This window comes from Bos javanicus, chromosome Y (assembly GCF_032452875.1).
Source record: "Bos javanicus breed banteng chromosome Y, ARS-OSU_banteng_1.0, whole genome shotgun sequence".
NCBI lineage: Eukaryota > Metazoa > Chordata > Mammalia > Artiodactyla > Bovidae > Bos > Bos javanicus.
In genome coordinates, this window is record NC_083898.1 from 300,629 (window position 1) to 325,501 (window position 24,873).

The 24,873-nt window shown below is 35.2% G+C and overlaps 1 protein-coding gene across 2 annotated transcripts in view; it reads right to left on the reverse strand.

Moving 5' to 3' along the window:
- Positions 1-219: 219 nt before the first annotated feature.
- Positions 220-24,873, reverse strand: part of LOC133243836 (probable ubiquitin carboxyl-terminal hydrolase FAF-X) — a 127,159-nt gene continuing 102,505 nt past the window's right edge. Inside the window, exons 33-44 of one of the 2 annotated variants that reach the window (XM_061410561.1) lie at positions 23,376-23,517; positions 21,449-22,196; positions 21,039-21,162; positions 20,117-20,342; positions 19,479-19,608; positions 9,412-9,597; positions 8,802-9,022; positions 8,630-8,718; positions 4,766-4,922; positions 4,402-4,614; positions 3,926-4,021; positions 220-1,789 (exon numbers count right to left, since the gene is read on the reverse strand). In XM_061410561.1, coding sequence (XP_061266545.1) covers positions 1,652-1,789; positions 3,926-4,021; positions 4,402-4,614; positions 4,766-4,922; positions 8,630-8,718; positions 8,802-9,022; positions 9,412-9,597; positions 19,479-19,608; positions 20,117-20,342; positions 21,039-21,162; positions 21,449-22,196; positions 23,376-23,517 — 2,470 coding nt within the window. In that variant the 3' untranslated portion in view covers positions 220-1,651. Of the gene's footprint in view, positions 1,790-3,925; positions 4,022-4,353; positions 4,615-4,765; positions 4,923-8,629; positions 8,719-8,801; positions 9,023-9,411; positions 9,598-19,478; positions 19,609-20,116; positions 20,343-21,038; positions 21,163-21,448; positions 22,197-23,375; positions 23,518-24,873 lie in introns of both variants that reach the window. The other variant, XM_061410560.1, reaches the window with a different exon arrangement.

Below are 24,873 nucleotides of genomic sequence, written 5' to 3' on the forward strand. Positions count from 1 at the left end.
AGATCAGTTATGTTAGGAAAATTTTAAATTCTTTTTTTTTCTGTAATTCTCTCATGGTAAAGAACAAAAGGCAAATAATTTTAAATGTAAAATCCCAACATGTCTGAAATGCTGAATTCAGTGTCTTGTTAAGGTATGCTATGCAAATATATTTCAATGTACACGCATTTTTTAAGAAGAAATAAAAATGACAGGAAACAAAAACAATAGAGGACAAAGTCTTCTTAAATCAAACTCTATTTGTGAATTCAGCAAAATAATTTCTATAAAACAAAACAGCAAAATATTTAAATAGTATAAGATGGGCTGTATTTGTTTGCCAGGATATTTGGTTTTTAGACAGGCTCCAAAATATTACACACATTTAAAAGTTACCAATTCTTTTTTAAATATAGTATTTACTTCCAAGTTTCCTGAAATCCTGAAGCAAATGCTTATTCTAAAATAGTACTTCAGAATTATAATAACTAACCATAAATTTGTTTTAATTAAACCCCACCAGAGTAAGTTTTAGAATGGAAAAGAACCTGGGACAATTTTGCTACCAAGTAAAATTCTGACTGACTAGACTATCAGCCAGATATCTTGGTGCAATGGTATTTCAAAGTACTATGGGACTCTGACGATGTCCACTTCACCTTCATCTACTAAAAAAACAAAAAACCAAGGATACCAAGTACAGTCTTCTCTTATGTGCTCCACACTGTGGCACAGCAAAAATTTGCATATTTAATATTTTAATATTTCTATTATCAATACTTTCACATTTCTGTGTCCCATCAAGAGACTCCACTGTCAAATATTAAATATGAGGAACATACATATAACCAAAAACTGCTCATTTGTCACATTTCTCATGTTATATTTATTCCTGGTTTAAGAAGTAAAAGCTCTCAGCAACATATCTGTCACTTTGAGGAAACTGCTATCATTCATGTAACTCTGTTCTCACTGGCTATACAAACTTAGTGTGTGTTCTCGCTGGCTACACCAACATAGTGTGAGGCCAAGCTAAATACAATACAGCAATATTATAGCTTTAAAGTGATCATGTACTAACAGAATAAAAAGGTAATGAAAAATATGCATAAACAGTGTTATTAAAACACCAATTTTCAACATCACCCATGTTATTCAAAGTCTTATAGTGGCTCCAGTAACTAAGAGTTAGTAAGCAGCTACTGGTGTGACTGATATGAATGGCCTCTTTCAATGTTAAGTTTCTCATCCCCATCTTTTTTTTTTTTCCGTAAAGGCTTTGATCGAATTGCCACAAAGCTGAAAATACTGGTTGCCAAATGCAGCAGACATAACAAAAAAGAAACCCAAAAAATCAAAAAACAACTTTTTTGTAGATTTCTCATAGTCACCTAAAATTTTTTTGTTGTTTAAGAATTAACCATCAAACAATACATTATATACAACTTTCCCATTTACATATCGGTATCACCCATTTATTACAAAACACTATACACTCTCCTGCAGGTAGCTCACCTGTTGACACCAAACTTCCACAAATGAGACAATGAATAAACTCTCCACTCCATGTTGAACAATTTCTCTATTTTGTTAAATACTAACCAAGTATATAAAAGTTTGGACTGTAAGGCCTAATAGCCTGGTCTTAAAGAACCAGGTAATTATGGACATTTCACTGATCCTTCACTTCAGAAGAGGATACTTCTTCATTGCCTTCACAGTTCTCTTGTTGCTGCTGGGCAGTTTTCTGATGGTTGTTCAAGTGATGTGCTGCTGGTCCTGTATATGGCTGTCCATGTATGTGATTATTCTGAGAAGGTGAAACAGATTGGCATGTCAGGCTTTTCAAATGAAAATTAAAAACTCACACAGTAAAGTATGTCTAATGGCTTCCCTGGTGGCTTAGCAATAAAGAATCTGCCCGCAATGCAGCAGACACAATGGATGAGGGTTTGATTCCTGGGTCAAGGAGGTCTCCTAGAGGAGGAAATGACAACCTATTCCAGTATTCTTGCCTGGAAAATCCCACAGAGGAGCCTGACAAACTACAGTCCAGCATGTTGTAAAACAATTGGCCAAGACTAAGCAAATTGAGCCTACCAAGTCTAAAAGCAGCAATGAGTCCATTTTCCTGGGGGTGGTCCTCAGCAATCTGTGATTTTAACAAGGACCTTTAGATGATTTAAGGAACATTAAAGACCACTGCCTAAATAGCCGAATTAGTCACATGGGAAACAGATGGGAAAACAGTGGAAACAGTGTCAGACTGTATTTTTCTGGGCTCCAAAATCACTGCAGATGCTGACTGCAGCCATGAAATTAAGACGCTTACTCCTTGGAAGGAAAGTTATGACCAACCTAGAGAGCATATTCAAAAGCAGAGACATTACTTTGCCAACAAAGGTCCGTCTAGTCAAGGCTATGGTTTTTCCAGTAGTCATGTATGGATGTGAGAGTTGGACTGTGAAGAAGGCTGAGCGCCGAAGAATTGATGCTTTTGAACTGTGGTGTTGGAGAAGACTCTTGAGAGTCCCTTGGACTGCAAGGAGATCCAACCAGTCCATTCTAAAGGAGATCAGCCCTGGGATTTCTTTGGAAGGAATGATGCTAAAGCTGAAACTCCAGTACTTTGGCCATCTCATGCAAAGCGTTGACTCATTGGAAAAGACTCTGATGCTGGGAGGGGTTGGAGGCAAGACGACAAGGGGACGACAGAGGATGAGGTGGCTGGATGGCATCACTGACTCAATGGACTTGAGTCTGAGTGAACTCTGGGAGTTGGTGATGGACAGGGAGGCCGGGCGTGCTGCGATTCACGGGGTCGCAAAGAGTCGGACACAACTGAGCGATTGATCTGATCTGATAGTTTATAATTCAGAACAACTTTTCTAGAAACTTTCTCCCCAAATTCTTGTTTACAAATGAAAGTTTCTTCAGATAAAATTTTTATCAGTTATTCTGCTTCCTGCAATGAACCATCTATTAAAATGAGTCAAACTGTTAACAGGAGGAAGGGAACTTATTTAACATGCTGCTTTCTTCAATGAAGCTACAGTGGTTTCTATGATTACTTGTGTGTATGTTTTTTGTTGCTTGTGTGTGTGTGTTCCTCTCTGATTCTTACAGAATTTGGCTAGGGCACACACATCAAGCTTATTAGTCTATAGTTTCAAGAATCTTAACAACTGCGATCTCTGCCATTTTTCAGTCTTCTTGTAGTCTTTCCATTCATGATGTTTCAGAGAAGATACATTTAAGTGTTCAAAAATGTCAGTATTATTATAATCTATTTTTAAACTTGGAAGACATTTACATTTATTTTTACTTTCCCACATCAGCAATCACGTGTATCAGACTAGCCTGTATTGTCCATCAGGAAACATAGCACTATTGAATACTTTTTCCAGTGGAGAATATTGACTATTTTATCCAATGAAGAACATAAGAAACTTTTAATTTCTAGTCCTGGTGGTTCTTTGAGAATGAACTATGGACTAAAATGTGCTATGTTAGATGGATGTCATTTGACTAGTACTGTGATCATATTTCCAGGTCCTTCCTGTCCACTGGAGAGTACTCTGACAGAACTGAGGCTTAAACCCCGACTATCATTTAAAAGACATTTCTATTGCAACTAAACATTGCACCAAAGTAACCAAGACACTTTTACATTGCTTATTTTCATGTTATTGAGAAATATACATCTTGATTAAGTGCAGTTTTGGGTACAAGAGAGGTGCCTAGTGGGCAAAGAAAATACTGTAAGACTGGTCAAAATATGCTGTAATGTCATTCCACTCCATCAACTCTTCTGATCATCTTGTCAAAGTTATTCTAAATAGTTTATTACTTTATAGTCACAACTAAAAGCTACAAAATATTTAAGGAAAATAAGCAAATAATCACAAAAATTGGGGCGTTAAAATGAAGATAAACTCATGTTTACCTGTTGATAGTGAGATCCAGATGAATGAGGATATAATGGGGCATCTTCTGGTGGAGATGATTCATGCTCATCTGGGGCTTCTTGGTCATCTGGCTCCTATTATTAAGATGTTTAAAGAGATTAATAATGTGATTACAAAGCAACTTTAAATTCACTTTTAATCTTTTTAAAAAATTTAAATCCACAAAGCTCAACTGTTTTAAAACATTTTTTCATTTACAGCCAATAAAATAATTTAGAGAAAAAAAATTTGATCACCTAAACATTTTAGAACAATTCCACTGAAATTTCTCCAAACTAATTTCAACAAAGGTGTCAGGAAGTTCCCTTGATTACTTAAGAAAAATTAATACTAGACATTAAAGCCAATAAAACTTCATGACAATTTTTTTATACAATGAACACTAGCCTATAAAGGAAAAAATTACTTTTCTTTCTTCCATTTCTATTTGCTGCCCATGGGTGACTTTTTTTACCTCCTCTGGACAGAGTTCACAAGCTTTTGCCAGTGTCATCCTAGCACTATGTGATCTCTCTAAGAAATAACCATTTGATGTTTCATTGCTCTGAACTGGAGGAGACCAATTATTATAAGTGTATTGTGGATTGCCAGTGTATGGTCTTCTTTCAAGTTCATCTCCAAGCCATTCTACTGCCCAGGTCCACTTTCTTTTAAGATCTCCATTGCCCTTCAAGAGAAAATAAAATAATTATATAAAAGAATAAATAAAAATTTAAAATGTTAACTTAAAATGCTGACTCCAAATTTTCACGATTCTTTTCTTAGAAAGTATCCATTAATTATGATCCAGGTTACAAAATTAAAAAAAAAAATCTCACCTGTAATATTTGGTAAGCAACAGGACAATTGCTAAAGAGAGCCACCATACATTTTATACACTGGTATGCTCTTTTTTGATAGTGATTCTTAGAGCGCTGGATAGTATCAAACAATCCATCTCGATCATCTGGGATTCCTTTAAGTGCATTATGAATTCTAAAAAAGAACCAGATATATAAATTTATAGTGTCTCTTAGCTAACATTTTGAAGTCCACTGCCTATATATTCAATGTATTTTTTAAGTCTAGTGTTAACCACTAAGTCGGTCCCATTAGTAAGGTCACTTCACTGATGAGAAAATAAATACACAAGTCAAACGACTGTCACACAGCTAGCAATATGGGGAGCTGACTAAGTCTGACTCGAGTCTGAAGTTCCACCAAATTATTATCAACCCAAAATGACTTTGCTTTACAGTAATTTAAATGAATTACTAAAACAATTAAAGACACCAATACTAAGCTGTACTCATTAAAATTACCTTGAAGTATGTCTTCATGACTGCTTCAGCTGAGAATAGACTTACTTAGATCACTACTTCAAGGTAGCATTTCAGAGTGTAAAGTCTAGTTTCCATGGAAGTGATACAATCCAGCAGTACAAAATTAACCTGAATTATAATCATTAGAACACACATGGTGGGTCAAAACTATGCTATTAGTTTGGTGCAAAAATTATTGCCGCTTTACTTTATACTGTTGAATTTTGCTGTTTGATACTGGAATACATTTATAAGTAAATGTGGTTATGATGTGTAAAAGAATGAAACTGGAACACTTTCTAATACCATACACAAAAATAATCTCAAAATTAAAGATCTAAATATAAGACCAGAAACTATAAAACTCTTAAGAGAAAAATGCAGGTGGAACTCTCTGGCATAAATCACAGCAAGATCCTGTATGACCCTCCTCCCACAGTACTGGAAATAAAAATAAAGAAATGGGACACAATTAAAAGTTTTTGCAAAAGGAAGGAAATAATAAGCAAGGTGAAAAGGCAGCCTTTAGTTAATGGGAGAAAATAACAGCAAATGAAATGACTGACAAAAAATTAATCTCCAAAATATACAAGACCATAAAACTCTGTATTAGAAAAACGAACAACCCAATCAAAAAATGGGCAAAAGAATGAAACAGACATCTCTCCAAAGAAGATGAACAGATGGCTAAACACAGGAAAAGATGCTCAACGGCACTCATTATTAGAGAAATGCAAATCAAAACCACAATGCGGTATCATCTCATGTCAGTCAGAATGGTGCCATCAAAAACTCTTCAGTGAATCCTGCAGATGGTGTAGAAAAAAGGGAACCAACCCTCTTACACTGCTGGTGGGAATGCAAACTAGTACAGCCACGATGGAGAAATGTAGAGATCCCCTAAAAAACTAGGAACAGCACTGGCATATGACCCAGCAATCCCACTGGGTTCAGGTTCACACCAGGCAAACTAGAGAAAGAGAAACAGGTACCCCAATGTTCATGGCAGCACTGTTTACAATAGCTAGGACTTGGAAGCAACCTAGATGTCCACTGGCAGATGAATGTATGAGGAAGTTGTGGTACACATACAAAGTGGACTATGACATGGCTATAAAAAGAAACACTTTAAGTCAGTTTTCATGAGGTGGGTAAAACCGAAGCCTACTATACAGAGTGAAGTTAAATCAGAAACAAACACCAATCTCTACATTAAGGCATATATATGGGATTTAGAAAGCTGGTAATGATGATTTTATTTATATACAAGGCAGCAAAAGAGACACAGATGTAAAGAACAGACTTCTTTGGACTCTGTGGGAGAAGAGAAGGGTCAGATGATTTGACAGAGTAGCACTGAAACATGTATAATACCATATGTAAAATAGATGACCAGTGTGAGTTCAATACATGAAGCAAGGTACTCTGGGACAACCCAGAGGGATGAGGTGGAGAAGGAGGTGAGAAGGAGTTTCAGGACGGGGGGACACATGTGCACCAATGGCTAATTCATGTTGACGGATGGCAAAAATCATCATAATACTGTAATTAGCCTCCAATTAAATTTTAAAATAACTAAATATGGTTATGTTACACATCCTTTTAAAAAAATGCCCTTTTCTCACTTTATGTTTTTTCCTAATGACTTATTACTTATTAGTAGGGACTAGGGAAATGATGTCAGACAAAAAGCAAATTCAGGCAATTTTCTTATTTGAGTTCCAAATGGGTCAAAATGGACCGTAAAGCAGCAGAGAGAGCTCACATCATCAACAACACATTTGGCCCAGGAACTGCTAATGACTGTACAGTGCAGTAGTGGTTCAAAAAGTTCTGCAAAAGATATGAGAGCCTTGAAGATGAGGAGTATAGGGGCTGGCCATTGGAAGTTGACAACGACCAAATGAGAGCATCACTGAAGCTTACCCTCATAAAACTACATGAGAAGTTGCCCAAGAACTCAACTTGGCCATTCTATGGTCATTTGATATTTAAAACTGGAAAGGTGAAAAACCTCAATACATGGGTGCCTCAGAAGCTGACCAAAAATCAAAAAAAAAAGCTGCCATTTTGAGGTACCCTATTCTCTTAATCTAGGCAACAACAACAAACCATTTCTCGATGAGATTTTTACATGAGACAAAAAGTGGGTTTTATATGACAACCAGCAATGACCAGCTCAGTGGCTGGACTGAGAAGAAGTTCCAAAGCTCTTCCTAAAGACAAAACTGCACCAAAAACAGGTCTTAGTCATTCAACGGACATGAGTTTGGGTAAACTCTAGGAGTTGGTGATGGACAGGGTGGCCTGGTGTGCTGCAATTCATGGAGTCACAAAGAGTGGGACACGACTAAGCAACTGAACTGAACTATGTCATTCTAAGGTCATTTTACTTCTAAATTTTAGTTTTTCTTTCATCACTGAGATCCTATAGGTTGCTTTGAGGATCAGTACACAGACATTTCAATCCAAACACAATTCTTAGCACACCTACCAAAAATGTAAAAAATCATGTACTTGTTAATCAAGTTATACAAGGGAACTCCCAGTTTAAAATCTGGAGCCAAATTTTCCTTGACAGGATTATCAAGTACCAGTATCTTCAAATACTGACATAGTATTACATCATAAGTCCCACTAATTCACAATTTAATATCGTATACAATACAAACTCAAACTGTCAATCATTCACATTATATCAACAAAGTTATTAGATAATCAGATTACGAGGAGCAAAGATGTTACCGAGTGCACAAAAATTTTTTGGGTTATTAGAATGACTAATAGTTGGCAATATGTACACATGCTTGTTTCTAAAATCAACTATAATCAATGCCTGTGAAGAGAAAAGTGAGGATAAGTTGGCGGAGTTGGGCAACTAATTCTATATCAGCATTTGTAGGCTCAATTTTACTTCAAAGAACACAGCAGAATTTTGGGAAACATTAGTTCCAACATTACTCTTGACCCCAAATATAGTAATAAAACTTCCAACAGGCAAGGATTATTGTTAGATAACTAAATGTTACTTAGTGTAATGAATTTAAAAACATACGTAATTCTAAATGATTATTATTTTCCTACATTATTGACCTAATTTTAAAATTCATGAAAAGCTTCTATTAATTACTCTTTGTTAAAAAAAAAAGTAAAAAGCATTAAGTGGAAGGAAAAAAAAACTAGTAATAGCATAAAAATGTGTTTTTAAGAGAAAATAATAACAATGAAATAAAACTATGATGGGGAAACATTTCATGCATTATGCTACTATGTATTTTTAAGAGATTCAAGAAGTAAAAATATATTTGGTTACTAACAATTTCAGTATTTTTTTAGAACCTACAAAAACATCATTATTTTGGTAGCAAAAAGTGTATCCACCTGTGAGCCTGCCAGGAATCCTCTATCAGTAAAATCTGCAGAAGTAGATCCAAATATGGCCGAAGTTCATAGGTGTATGAATATGCAACCTAAAAACGGATGGGACATATTGAATTTCTTACTTAAAAGACTAATCAAATTATAGGCATATGAATGTTTATTTTTCTTTAACCTGCCAGAGTAGTTCACTGAGGACTGTAGACGAGAACTGAGGATTCTCCCAGCAGCAAAAACGAAGCAATTTGATGGTTTCCTCTGAATTACTGCAGTCTTCAATAATTTTCTTCACATAGCTTGTTCTCACAAATAAAATGTCTGCCACATTCTGCTGAATTGGCATTATAGGCTGCGATATATTAGGGTCACCGAAAGGATTGGGAAGAGGGGGATTACCTAGAACAGATTTGTCATCAGTAAACAGCCAATAGATGCCTTTACAAAACCGTAATACTAAATTTTTTATTAAAAAAATGTGAATTAAGTGTTTTAAACAGAAACACTCATAATGGTAAGGTATACTAAGATGACAAGATGCAAAAATATAAATGCTGTAACTGAAGTAAAAAAAAATTAAAGTTAAAATTCTTAAATCATTTCAAGCCCATTAATTTTATCACAGCAGGTGGTGAATTTTGTAAAAGGTCTCAAACTCATAAAAAAGCTAGTTATAAATAAATATACTAAAGCATATAATCTCATTTTATTAATTTCAGAATTTTAAAGTACTACAGAACCCTACCATATTTTTAAACTATTATGAATAACAGGACATATTACTTTACCATTGATTGAAGACTGCATTCTCGATGAGACATTGCAACAGCGGATCAGTTGAGACACTACTGAGTACAACTTGCCTAATTCAGCATACTGATATTTGATTGGAGGACCTGGTCCTTCATCTAAAGACACAAGCATAAAGGTAGCAGGTACACTCAATTTCAGAAGCTGTGTCTTTTCTGCCATACCTATTAAAAAGGGAGAAGAAGAATGTTTATCAAAAACAAAAGCAAAAATAGTAAGAATAGCAACTGCTGCTTTAATAAATATGTATACAGCTGCCTGTAATTTTTATGACTAAAGTTCATCTCTTTTGATTAGACTACAGAAATACATATAGAATACAGATGGAACAGAAAATACACTGATTTACTTAAATTAAATTTAACTATCCTTACTATGATATAGTGACATGTCTCTGCTATTCCAATTATACTAAAGTATACTTCATAGGACCTAGAGTGATCAGAAGAGACTGAACAGTATTTCTCATGACAATAAGGTAGGATGACAAAGACAGAAACTGCTAAATGAGAAATAATATCTCTTTCGTAATCTATTTTTCCCATTCTAGAAAAATCTTTTTTGGGGAAAAAGGCCTATTTCCTATTGCTTTTCCCCCTAATTTTTCCATTCAGTTTCTCTAATTCAGGTTTGAATTACGTTTGAATCTCATTCAGGTTTGAAGGTAAAAAACAGTTCTCAAATTCAACTGTTTCTTTGTTCTTGAATCTTTTACCTGGATTATCTCACCTTCATTTTTTATTTCCTCTCACATTCCATGGTTTTTTCTTATTTTCTCCCCTTTCTATTTCTATTACTTGTGGATTCTTTATCCCCCCTAGGTTTAGAAGTTGGTTTTCTCCAAAGTTCTCATTCTACACATCTTCTAATACTATTTACTTTTTTGTAACTAAATCTATAACTTTGCATACATAAAGATGATTCCAAATTTTGTATGTACATATCTCAATGTTTATTGGACTTCTTCAGTAAGGTGTGCAACACACCTTTAAAATTTGTCAGCTCACATAGGTTCCTCCATCTAGGTTTCCTCTTGGTAAATGGCAACAGTGTTCTCTCACTTCCTGAAGACATACTTTGCACTTATGTCTTCCCCTAATCCATTCACTCAAATACGTAATCACCAAGATCTGCTGATGCTGTCATTAAAAACTCCTGAATATTCCAAGTGTATCTTTCCTATTGCCAATTCCGTAATATAAGGACAATAATGATCTCTAGCTACACATCATTATATTACAATCTCTAATCTTGTAACATTACAATCCATTCTAGTCTATAGCCAGTACAATCTTTCTAAGGTAAGCCTTATTAACAATGTTATGATGACTCTCAGTGCCCTCACAGACTCTGTTACAAGACCCGCCAAAAAAATATATACAATGGACAAACAATCTCTTTAACAAGTGGTGCTGGGAAAACTGGTCAACCACCTCTAAAAGAATAAAAATAGAACACTTTGTAACACCTTACAGAAAAATAATCTCAAAATGAATTAAAGATCTCAACGTAAGACCAGAAACTATAAAACTCCTAGAGGAAAACATAGGTAAACCACTCTGACATAAATCACAGCAAGGTCCTCTATAACCCACCTCCCAGAGTAATGGAAACAAAAGCAAAAACAAACAAATTGGACCTAATGAAACTTAAAAGCTTTTGCACAACCAAGGAAACTATAAGCAAGGTGAAAAGACAGCCTTCAGAGTAGGAGAAAATAATAGCAAATGAAGCAACTGACAATTAATCTCAAAAGTATACGAACATCTCATGCAGTTCAATACCAGAAAAATAAATGACCCAATCAAAAGGTGGGCCAAAGAACTAACAGACATTTTTCCAAAGAATACATACAGATGGCTAACAAACATATAAAAAGATGCTCAACATCACTCATTATCAGAGAAATGCAAATTAAAACCACAAACAGGTGGTCAGAATGGCTGCTATCAAAAAGTCTACAAACAATAAATGCTGCAGAATGTGTGGAGAAAAGGGAACCCTCTTACACTGTTATTGGGAATTCAAAGTAGTACAGCCACTATGGAGAACAGTGTGGAGATTCTTTAAAAAACTGTAAACAAATCTGCCATATGACCCAGCAATCCTACTGCTGGGCATACACACCAAGGAAACCAGAATTTAAAGATATATGTGTACTCCAATGTTCATTGTAGCACTGTTTACAATAGCCAGGACATGAAGCAACTAGATGTCCATCAGCAGACAAATGGATAAGAAAGTTGTGGTTCATATACACAATGGAATATAACTCAGCTTTTAAAAAAAACGCATTTGGATCAGTTCTAATAGGTGGATGAAACTGGAACCTATTATACAGAGTGAAGTAAGACAGAAAGAAAAACATCAATACAGTATATTAATACACATGTGGAATTTAGAAAGACAGTAACAACAACCCTGTATGCACTGACAGCAAAAGAGACAAAGATATAAAAAACAAACTTTTGGACTCTGTGGGAGAAGGCAAGGGTGGGATGATATAAGAGAATAGCATTGAAACCTGTATATAACCATATGTGAAACAGGTGAGCAGTCGAAGTGTGGTGCATGAAACAGGGCACTAAAAGCCAGTGCACTGAGACAACCCAGAGGGATGGAGTGGGGAGGATTATGGGAGAGGGGTTCAGGATGTGGGACACATATACAATGAATTAATGACATTGATTCATATCAATGTATAGCAAAAACCACTACAATGTTATAAAGTAAGTCTCCAATTAAAATAAATAAATAAACTTTTAAAAAAGACCTGCCAAAAGAGTAGAGGTATGGTATTTACTCATGTCTTTCACTGTAACAAGACATCTGAGAAAAAATTTCATATTGTCTGATGAACCGTTATGTTACGCAAAATCTTTGCATTTACTCTGCACTCTGTTTACAAATTTCCTGTATCATTTTCTCCAGCAACTAATTTCTTACTCTATAAATGTAGACTAGATACTTGCTCAAATGTGCACATTATATTTTCTTTGTGTATCATAGTACTTTGTATCCCATTAACATTCTTTATTCATTGCTGGACTAAACCACGGTGAAGAAAGGTTTACAGTGTTTTATCAGAAAACCAAAAAACTGTAAAAAAAAAAAAAAAAGCTTTTTCATAAGTTGGGTATTATGACATCTTTTTGGTAAAATTTCATTTGAATCAAGATGAAACTATCAATTATATACTTATTTCTGGCAATGAAAATGGCAACTGTAATATGGACCAATGATCAGTGGTTTCTGAACAAGCAATATCTAAAATGTAAACAAAATAGACTTTTAGTGAGTTCTTAAATCGGTATTTTGCATTTAAAAAACAGGACTAGAAAATGGAATTTCACTTATGGTTGTTTGTGCTGTAATTTCCTTCCTTCTCAACTATAAGATCTAACAATCTTAGTTACTAATACACACTGCAAACTAAAATAAACTGTGTAAGATAGTAAGAGAAAAGAGAATTAAAAGAAGAACATTCTTCCTAAAGGATCACAAATTAAGAGTTGAGTAACAAATCCAAATAGGTAACACTTTAAAGAAGAAAGCCTGGTTACAAAACTTACTTTCAGGACAGAAGGTAACTGAGATTAAAAAGAAGTTATTCAAAATGCTCTGCTAATTACTTGAATCAATTCCTCATAAGCAACATATATAAGAACATATATTAACACTATAAAACTTTTAACTAGGCTACATTTCAAAAATGTAATAAAAAATTAGTAATTCGAAGCTGCTGGTGCACCAATGTCTAAATCATTAAAGTTTTCTAACTAGAACGATAATGAATTTACTCTCTTCAAAACAGTCTCTTCAACAGAGGTGCTGGGAAAACTAGACAGTTACATGTAGAAGCATGATAGCAGAACATTCTCTAAAACCATTATACAAAAATAAACTCAAAATGATTTAAGGCCTAGGTATAAGACCAAATACTACAAAATCAAAGGAATACAAAGGTAGAACACTGACATAAGTCATACCAACATGTTTTTGGATCCATCTCCTAAAAGAAATGAAACAAATGCAAAAATAAATGAGGGGACCTAATTAAACACATAACAAAGGAAATCACCCACGCAACAAAAAGACAATCTATTGAATGGGAGAAAACTTATAAATGATATGACCAGTAAGGGGTTCATACAACTCAACACAGTTCATACAACTCAACATCAAAAAACACAACCCAATTAAAAAATGAGCTGGAATGTCCCTGGTGATTCAGTGGTTAAGGATCTACATCACTATGCAGGGAATTCAGGTTCCATCCCTGGTTGGGGAACTAAGACTCCCACATGCTGTGGAGCAACTAAGCCGGTGAGACACAACTACTAAGCCTGTACATTACAACTACAGACTGTGTGTGCTACAATGAAAGGTCCCATTTGACACAACTAGGATACCACAATTAAAAATCAGCTAAGTGAAACAGAATAAATAAATAAAACCCTCCTGCACTATCACTGGGAATGTAATGTGATGCAGCCACTATGGAGAACACCATGGAGGTTTTTAAAAACTGATGAACAAAATGACCATATTATCCAGCAATCCCACTCCTGGGCATCTACACAGAGAAAACTATAATTGAAAAAGACGGGTCAAGTTCACTGAAGCACTATTTACAGTCACCAGGACATGGAAACAACCAAAATGTCCATGGATACATGGATAAAGAAGATGTGGTATATCTCTACAGGGAAAAACTTCTCAGCTATAAAAGAGAATGAAATAAAATAATGTCTTCTACAACAATATGTATCAACTTCGAGAGCATTATGCTAAATGAAATAAGCCAGAGAAGATAAATAGTGTATGATCTGGAATCCAAAATAAACTAATGAATGTAACAAAAAGAATCTGATTCACAGATATAAATATACTAGTGCTTATCACTGCAGAGACAGAAAGGAGGAGGGGCAATACAGGGTTAGGGAAGTAAGAGGGATAACCTACTGTATAAGGATATATTGTACAACTCAGGGAATATAGCCAATATTTTATATTAACTGTAAATGGAGTATAATCTTTAAAAATTGTGAATTACTTACACCACATTTACAAATTGAAAAATAAAAACCATATGATTATCTCAATAGATGCAGAGAAAGCCTTTCACAAAATTCAACATCCATTTATGATAAAAAAACCTACAGGAAGCAAGAATAGAAGGAACATACCTCAACATAATAAGAGCTACAAATGACAAACCACAGCAAACATTGTCCTCAATGGTGAAAAACTGAAAGCATTTCCCCTAAATTCAGGAACAAGACAAGGGTGCCCACTCTCTTCATTATTATTCAACATAGTTTTGCAAGTTTTGGCCACAACAATCAGAGCACAAAAAGAAATAAAAGGAATTCAGATTGGAAAAGAATAAAACTCTCACTGTTTGCAGATGACATGATCCTCTACATAGAAAACCCTAAAGACTCCACCAGAAAATTACTAGAGCTAATCAATGAATATAGTAAAGTTGAAGGATATAAAATCAACACACAGAAATTCCTTGCATTCCTATACAGTAACAATGAGAAACAGAGAAATTAAGAGAAACAATTCCATTCAACATTGCAATGAAAATTAACAAAATGCTTAAGAATTATCTACCTAAAGAAACAAAAGACCTATAAATAGAAAACTATAAAACACTGAAGAAATCAGAGAGGAAACAAATAGATGGAGAAATATATCGTGTTCATGGATTGGAAGAATCAATATAGTAAAAATGAGTATACTACCCAAAGAAATCTATAGATTCAAAGCAACCCTATCAAGCTACCAATAGTATTTTTCACAGAACTAGAACAAATAATTTCACAATTTATATGGAAATACAAAGAACCTTGAATAGGCAAAGCAATCTTGAGAAAGAATGGAATTGGAGGAATCAACCTGCCTGACTTCAGGCTCTACTACAAAGCCACAGTCATCAAGACAGTAGGTACTGGCACAAAGACAGAAATATAGATCAATGGAACAAAACAGAAAGCCCAGAGATAAATCCACGCACATATGGACACCTCATCTTTGACAAAGGAGGCAAGAATATACAATGGAGAAAAGACAATCTCTTGAACAAGTGGTGCTGGGAAAATTGGTCAACCACTTGTAAAAGAATGAAACTAGAACACTTTCTAACACCAACAACAAAAATAAACTCAAATGGATTAAAGATCTAAAAGTAAGACCAGAAACTATAAAACTCCTAGAGGGAAACATAGGCAAAACACTCTCTGACATAAACCACAGCAGGATCCTCTATGACCCAACCTCCCAGAATATGGAAATAAAAGCAAAAATAAACAAATGGGACCTAATTAAAATTAAAAGCTTCCTCACAACAAAGCAAACTATAAGCAAGGTGAAAAGACAGCCTCCAGAATGGGAGAAAATAATAGCAAACGAAGCAACGGACAAAGAATCTCAAAAATATACAAGCAACTCCTGCAGCTCAATTCCAGAAAAATAAAAGACCCAATCAAAAAGAGGGCCAAAGGACTTAATGCACATTTCTCCAAAGAAGACATACAGATGGCTAACAAATACATGAAAAGATGCTCAACATCACTCATTATCAGAGAAATGCAAATCTAAACCACAATGAGCTACCATTTCATGCCAGTCAGAATGGCTGCTATCCAAAAGTCTATAAGCATAAATGCTGGAGAGGGTGTAGAGAAAAGGGAACTCTTACACTGTTAGTGGGAATTCAAACAAGTGCAGCCACTATGGAGAACAGTGTGGAGATTTCTTAAATACTGGAAATAGAACTGCCATATGACCCAGCAATCCCACTGCTGGGCATATACAGCGAGGAAACCAGAACTGAAAGAGACACTTGTACCCCAATGTTCATCGCAGCACTGTTTATAATAGCAAGGACATGGAAGCAACCCAGATGTCCATCAGCAGATGAATAGATAAGAAACCTGTGGTACATATACACAATAGAATATTACTCAGCCATTAAAAAGAATACATTTGAATCAGTTCTAATGAGGTGGATGAAACTGGAGCCTATTATACAGAGTGAAGTAAGCCAGAAAGAAAAACACCAATACAGTATACTAACCCACTCCAGTGTTCTTGCCTGGAGAATCCCAGGGACGGGGGAGCCTGGTGGGCTGCCATCTATGGGGTCGCACAGAGTCAGACACAACTGAAGCGACTTAGCAGCAGCAACGCATACATATGGAATTTAGAAAGAAGTTAACAATAACCCTATATGCAAGACAATAAAACAGACACAGATGTATAGAACAGTCTCTTGGAGACTGTGGGAGAGCCTGAGGGTGGGATGATATGGGAGAATGTCATTGAAACATGTATACTATCATATGTGAAACAGATTGCCAGTCCAGGTTCGATGCATGATACAGGGTGCTCGAGGCTGGTACACTGGGATAACCCAGAGGGATGGGATGAGGAGGCCACTGGGAGGGGGGTTCAGGATGGGGAACACATGTACACCCATGGCGGATTCATGTCAATGTATGGCAAAACCAATACAATATTGTAAAGTAAAAAAGAAAAAAAAATTGTGAATTACTCTCCTTATACCTGTAACTTATACTCAATTATACTTCAATAAAAATTGGTTCTCTTTCCTCTTATAGTAAACAATAACCTAAAATAATAATGAAAATGTCACAAAAAATATTTATGTATTCTTGGGTCAACATATCCTCAAACTGATTCACTGCTGCCATGCAAAGTCCCCATCAAAAGAGTTTTCCAGTCTCCTAGACAGCCAGATAAGAAAATCTATTGGAATATAATAGATTATAACACTGTGTTAATTTCTGCTGTGAACAGTGTGAATCAGCTGTTATGCATACCTATATCCTCTCCCTCCCACATTCTTTAGGTAAGCATGTTGTAACCACTGAAAATAAGTAAACTGGTGTTAGGGAAAAAGTTCAGTTCAGTCGCTCAGTCGTGTCCGACTCTTTGTGACCCCATGGACTGCAGCACACCAGGCCTCCCTATCCATCACCAACTCCCACAGTTTTAGTCAAAATCATGTCTACTGAGTCAGTGATGCTATCCAATCATCTCATCTTCTATCATTTCCTTCTCCCCCCAGTTCAATCTTTCCCAGCATCAGGGTCTTTTCAAATGAATCAGCTCTTCGCATCAGGCGGCCAAAGTACTGCAGTATTCTTGCCTTGAGAATCCTATGAACAGTATGAAAAGGACATTGAAAGATGAACTCCACAGGTTGGTAGGTGCCCAATATACTACTGGAGATCAGTGGAGAAATAAATCCAGAAAGAATGGAGATGGAGCCAAAGAAACACAACACACAGGTGTGGATGTGACTGGTGATAGAAGCCAGGTTTGATGCTGTAAAGGGAAATATTGCATAAGACCCTGGAATGTGAGGTCCATGAGTCCAGGCAAATTGGAAGAGATCAAACAGGAGATGGCAAGAGTGAACGTCGACCTTTTAGGAATCAGCAAACTAAGATGGACTGGAATGGGTGAATTTAACTCAGGTGACCATTGTATCTACTACTGTGGGCAAGAATCCTTTAGAAGAAATGGAGTAGCTATCATAGTCAACAAAAGAGTCCGAAATGCAGAACTTGGATGAAGTCTCACAAATGACAGAATGATCTTTGTTCATTTCCAAGGCAAACCATTCAATACCACTGTTTTCCAAGTCTATGCCTTGACCAGTAATGCTGAAGAAGCTGAAGCTGAACGATTCTATGAAGACCTACAAGACCTTCTAGAATTAACATCCTAAAAGATGTCCTTTTCATTATAGGGGACTGGAATGCAGAAGTAGGAAGTCAAGATACACCTGGAGTAACAGGCAAGTCTGGCATTGGGGAGTACAGAATGAAGCACGGCAAAGGCTAAAAGAGTTCTGCCAAAAGAACGCAGTGGTCATAGCAAACACCCTCTTCCAACAACACACGAGAAGATTTACACATGGACACCACCAGAGAGTCAATACAGAACTCAGACTGATTATATTCTTTGCAGCCAAAGATGGAGAAGCTCTAGACAGTCAGCAAAAACAAGACTGGGAACTGACTGTGGCTCAGATCATGAACTCCTTATTGCTAAATTCAGACTTAAATTGAGGCAAGTAGGGAAAACCACTAGACCATTCAGGAAAAAAGTAGGCTACTCTAAAAAGGATATATTGAAAACGATAGTTACTATTTGGTATTGATTTAAACAGAAGAACTTTTAAGTAAACAACTATATACACTTTCATGGATTTCAATTTATTTTAACCAAAACATATGCACAATAGGCCAACTTCTTTGGGAAGTGATTCTTAAACCTAAAAGGTACAACTACTTTTAATCCTTCAGAAAATACAGATTTCTTTTCCTAGTCCTAGGAATTCTGATTCAGAGAGCATGAGATGTGGTTTGGGAATGAGTAGTTTTTTAAAGCCAGATTTAAGGTAAAACATGAACATAATCTATGACTTTAAAGACTACTGAAACAGTAAGTGCATAAATTACCTTAGAACACAACCTGAGAAATGCCATTAAAAAGTTATACATGGGCTTCCCAGATTGCTCATGGTAAAGAGTTCTCCTCGTAATGCAGGACACACTGGTTAAATTTCTGCTCTGGAAGAATCCCACGTACCACAGAGCAACTAAGCCCATGCACCACAACTATTGAGCCTGTGCTTTAAAGCCCAGGAAGTACAACTACTGAGGCCATATGCTGAAACTACTGAAGCCTGTGCATCCTAGATCCCCTGTTCCGTAACAAAAGCCACCCCAATGAGGAGCCTGCATGCCACAACAAGATAATAGCCTCTGCTCACAGCAACTAGAGAAAGCCCATGCAGCAAAGAAAACCAAGTACAGCAAAAAATAAAAAACTAAATCTTAAGGAAAAAAATTATACAAAAAATCTGCAAAGGATTTCAAGGATAAACCTAGAATACTGCTTGTATTTTAGATAAGATTAGTTCTCAACACTGCAATATATGATTTCATCATTTACTATGTAAATACAAAATAACACATTAAAAGAATCATGAAATTCTTACCTAAATTGGCATACATGACAAACAGATTGAAATATTGCTGTAAATGACGACCATGTTCAGACACTTCCCTTCTCAGGAGATTTAACACTGCTCTTAGTAGATGATCACTCAAACTTAAATTGTCACATGCCTGTGAAGCATAATTTACTGTTTTATCAGGAACAAGATACACAACAGTATACTTCTATTTGCATTAAAAGGGTATGTTCCCAGATGATTAAAACGGTATGTTTATAGAAGTATCACATACAAGTTTATTAAATACATTTGCTTTTTCAGACAGGAAGAGCTGGAGAGATTTCATATCAGATGTTTTATATGTTGTTTTAACTGTTAGAGAATAATAAAAACCATGTGTAGCTTTATGCTAAAAATGTAGTCAACAAAAAAACTCAGCCTTTATAAAATTAACATTAACTGAAAACTTCGTACAGAGCCTCAAACAACTGAATAAAAGAAATTTTCCTTATAAAGTCCCCAATAACCATACCTTATTGGCAAAAAATTTTAATGAACTCAATAATGTGTATGTACATATACAGTATATATCTCAAAATATGCATGTTTATTAATTTCAACTAGAAGAAAATATAACTTACACTTAAGTATTTCATAACTAAAGCAAACCTTTCAATTACCTGACTAGAAGGTCCTGGAGATGTGAAAGATGAAGAACAAGGCCCATCTTGCAAAGAAAAATGTGCAACAAATACTATAAGTTTTGCAAATACACCCCTCACTTCAGCACTAGGGCACTCCAGAAGGTATTCAGAGAAACGATTTGAAACACTGAAAAGCACATTATGAGCAAACCAAAAACGTACGTTCTTGCTGTGACGGAGTAGAATGCACAATGCATCATACCTGAAAAAGGAAAATAAATGAATTTTCAACATGGGGTCCCATTCTGATTACTACAATAAACAGGTTCTATGAACCAAATAAAGAGGAAAAATCTCTATAATTAATAATCTTAGGGGTTTTTGGGGGTGGGGAAAGAGAGGGGTCACACCATGCAACTTGTGGGATCTTAGTTCTCTGACTGGAGACTGAATCCTGGCACTTTGCAATGCAAACACAGAGTCCTAATCACTGGCCTTTCAAGGAATACCCAGTCACAGTTGGTTTTAATACAAATACCAGCCCTCTGACTTTTCTACTCCCACAGTCACAAAATGAATTTAATGAGAACTGTGTATGCAGGGGAATACAAATCTATTTAATAATCTTTTTTGACCTAGTGATATTTCCTTAACATTTCCTAATCTGAGATGCTATGAATTGTTATCGAGGTATTATAGTGTCTTCCATACCAACAATCATTTACAATTCTTCTACCTTTTTAAACAGAAGCCACAATCCATATAGCAAAGACTTAACAAGCATTTTAACTACACAGTTTCTCTCAACACTACTATCAAGATTTTTATCTTATATTTAAAATTTGAAATGATTCCCACAGTCAGGAGAAAATAAAGCAATCTAATCAGAAAATAAAGCAATCTTATCATAAACTTTACCAATTTTAAGTACAAAGTAAATAAAATGAAAGCTATGTACCAATCACTGGCAGGGCCACGGACTATTTTCTTGGTGTGAAATCCAGTGGTAAAGAGGAACCTAGCTGCAAGCTGAATGCTAATCATAGTAATTTCTTCAGCTTCAGGCAGTAAGTGATCTTGTCCTTCAATAAAAAGCACATTAACAATCAAACACAATCTTTGCCTAAAAGTGCTTAAATAAATGCTCTATTTTTTTTTCAGCTAAAAGTAATCTTCAGTGCTTATCTCAGCACTTAAGCAATCTACGTTTCAAACTAATGCTTAGTCAAAACTCTCCTAAGTTCAAGTTTTTCTGTCTCCAGGTGCTGACTGCCACTATTCAAAAGTATAAGTAACTTAATTAACTGGCATTGAATATGCTGATGCATTTAAACTAAAATGAGTCTAAATAGTATGGAAAAAACTTACCTGGAGCAGGGCTTAAGTAAATACCATTACATGTAAGCAATTTTTTCACAAACTGAAAATATTCTAAACTGTACTGCATTCGGTTATGCATGAATTGCACATTTTGTTTTCGCACACTTCTCTCAATGGCTGGTGACATAATCTGATGGGGTTTTGTGATAGTTAGCTCTGATATGTATCTTATCATTTCATCTTCTTGGTCTATTGTGTCCATTCGTTCATAAAACAATATATAAGCATTCCACCATCTTTTCTGCCTTCTGTATGACATGCGTTTCATCATATGATCAAATACTTCTCCCATGTACTCTCCACCAAAACACTGATTTTTCATTTCTTCATCATCATCCATTTTACACTCTGTTACATCTCCATCATCAAATTTATACCAGCGATTTCTGTCACCATCTTTGCCATTCCTCTGAATGATGTAGGAGTAATAATGTCCACCACTTGCTTGACCACTGTGTACAAGCACCCCCACAAGTCTGTATTTCGTGTTTCCAGTTGTATCACTTCCAGACCGTTCATTCTGTTCCATCAACTGACTCTCTGGGTTTACATTATCTCCTTCCAGCTTTGCAACACCTAGTACTGTGTAAGGTTCCATGTCCAGCTCTCGTGGAAATTCAAAATAATCATTGAATTTAATTGCACATTCTCTTTCCCAGTCATAGTCAAAACGTTTCAATTGAATAGCAAGAACAGGAGGCAATTTTTTAATTAGCAACCGTTTTACTGTATCAACCTACAATAAATTTTAAATATAAATGAGTGTTCTTCTAAAAACAAATAAAACAAAAAACTTTATAATAGTATAATTTAAAACTTTACGATCAGCTAAATTTATAAATGATAATAAACCTAATTATTCACCATCACTGACTTTTTCAAAATATTTACAGTAAACCAAAAAACATATAATCACTCATCTGTTGCAAAGTGATACCAAAAAAAAAAAAAATAGTGACAGACAAAACTAATGACTACCTGGTTCCCACTATCACTGCTAACTGATCATGTTACACTTCTTAACTTTACTTTTATGTTAATAAGTAGAATCTGCTATGAGCAAACAGGAGAAATAATATAAGTAATAATATACCAATATATACAGAGTGCAGTCCCAGATAACATGCTACCATGCTGAATTTAATTCACACCATCTTCTGGAAAACTGCTACCAAATTCCTTTCTTTTAAGAGCATCTTGTGGAAAAAGAAACTGCCCTAGCAAAAACTGTATCAAAAATAACAGGGATGGCTTTAGAGCCCACAAGTTTAATGCTGTTAAAATTCAAACAATGCAAGTAACTTGAAGATAAAAGGGTATAGTGAGTCCAGAAAAACATTAACTATTTTTAAAATAGTACGTATTTTCAAAAACATGTAATAATTCCATCCCACAGGCTGTTTAGGTGGCCACAAATAAAATTAGTTGGTGGGGTTTTACAATCAGACCTGATCTTTAAAACTGCAAGCTGTTCTAAAAATCTAATATAATCAAATAAAATTAACAGTTGTTCTAAAGTTGAAAAATAAGCCTGAGTATGAAAGGGGAAAAATATTTTCTGTTAGCAACTCTTCAGGTTTGAGGAATTCAATGCTTATGAGATTCAGGAAAGAAATGAAAAGTTACTGACCTTTGTAAACTACAAGAAAAAAATCATTTTCCTAATCTGTAAGAAACAGTGATGTTAACTTGTCATGAGTTCTAAAATTATTCACCCAATTTAAAGGACTTTTCTCAATTTATTATTGCTCTCTTTCAGTATCATTTCCCTAACAAATCTTTCTTAATCAGTTATCATGTTGACTACTATTACAGCACAGCATAGGTAAACTTCGAGGTTAAAAATAGCTTTGATGTCTCCCATCTCCCATATGTTAAATGCAATCATATTTACTTAAAAATAAGCAAAACATACCTTTTTATCACATTTTTCACAACGATAAGCATTTGCACCTTCCAATAAATCGCCTTTGATATACTGTTCCAAAGAATCCAGAAGGTTTTGGTGATTTCTAATATCTACATTCAGAGTTGTAAAAGATTCTTCACACTCATATCTGAAGAAATCATTTAAGAAACATTAAAAGGATTTATTCTGTTGCTTATTTTCAGAAAAAAAGCTGCTAAAGATACATATCTGTCGCTATTTTACAGATACAGAAATGGGCAGGGGTGGTAGTGATGGTGAAGCAGGAGACTGAAAAGATGAACATAGTTCAATTTACTAGGTAGAATATGATTTAAAGCCGGGTTTTTCTGACCTCACTGCATAAGTTCTTTACAGTTTTTTCATACTGCTACCTGTGTTAAGTAGTACTGATTTCAGGAAGGAAAAGGTAAATATTTATCAGGTTTAGAAAAAAAGGCTAGTTATGAACTGAATTTTTAAATGTTCCTCTGTTTATATAATGTAAAATAGCAACTAATGTTTAAGGCAGTTAGAGGCCAAGTTCCACGATACAAGTTCAACTATCCAACGTACTTTTACAACTACAGAACTGTAAAAAAATTTACAGTGTGGGTTAAGTAATGTGGTAAGAGTCAGCAACCCTCATTGTGAAGATTTTCTACAAAAGCAGCTTTCAGAAACTTCTTATGAAATACTTATAAATTCTGAAAATATATTCTCAACCAATAAATCAACTGATCCAATGCCTCTATCAAGAGTGCCTGGGAATTCCCTATTGGTCCAATGGTTAACACCCTGTGCTTTCACTGTCAAGGGCCTGGTTTTAATCCCTGGTCAGGAAACAGATTCCACCAGCCATGGGTGTGGCAAAAAAACAATCAAAAAAGCCCACTATGTGTAAAGCATAGAGGATACTATGATTTAGACAGTCCATATTTAGAAGCTCATAGTACAGAAAGACAAAACAATGGAAGTACACTACAGAAGTACTTATTACACATGTTCATAGTGTGATAGAAACCTGTCCATGGAGGAGAACAATGGTCTTAGGGGATAAACAGACTTCATCTACAGTTTGGTACACTCTTAAAAAAACCGAAGACTCAGGATGCTTACATACTCTTATATTATCTAAAATATAAAAACTAGCCTTGTCGGAAATGTGTACTTCATTTGCATGATACATGTGTCAGAGAAAAAGAATTTACAAGTATTCTGAAAAATGTTTAAAAAAATTGAGGACTGATAGGTGACAAAGAGCTATATTTTTACTGGTCCCCTAATATAAAGTATCTTTCTTAAGAATCCAAATTGGCCATGCTAGGTGAATAAATCTCTCTCCATATTCCAAATGAATGGCACTGTAAAAAGAATTTCTCATTTATGTGATTTTACCTTTGTTTTCTTAGTTTCAAAAATATCTGCTTTATTCACTCATACCAAGCTAATTATAGAAAACAATAATTTTAGAAATACTATCATTTTGTTTGTGTGAGAAAGGACA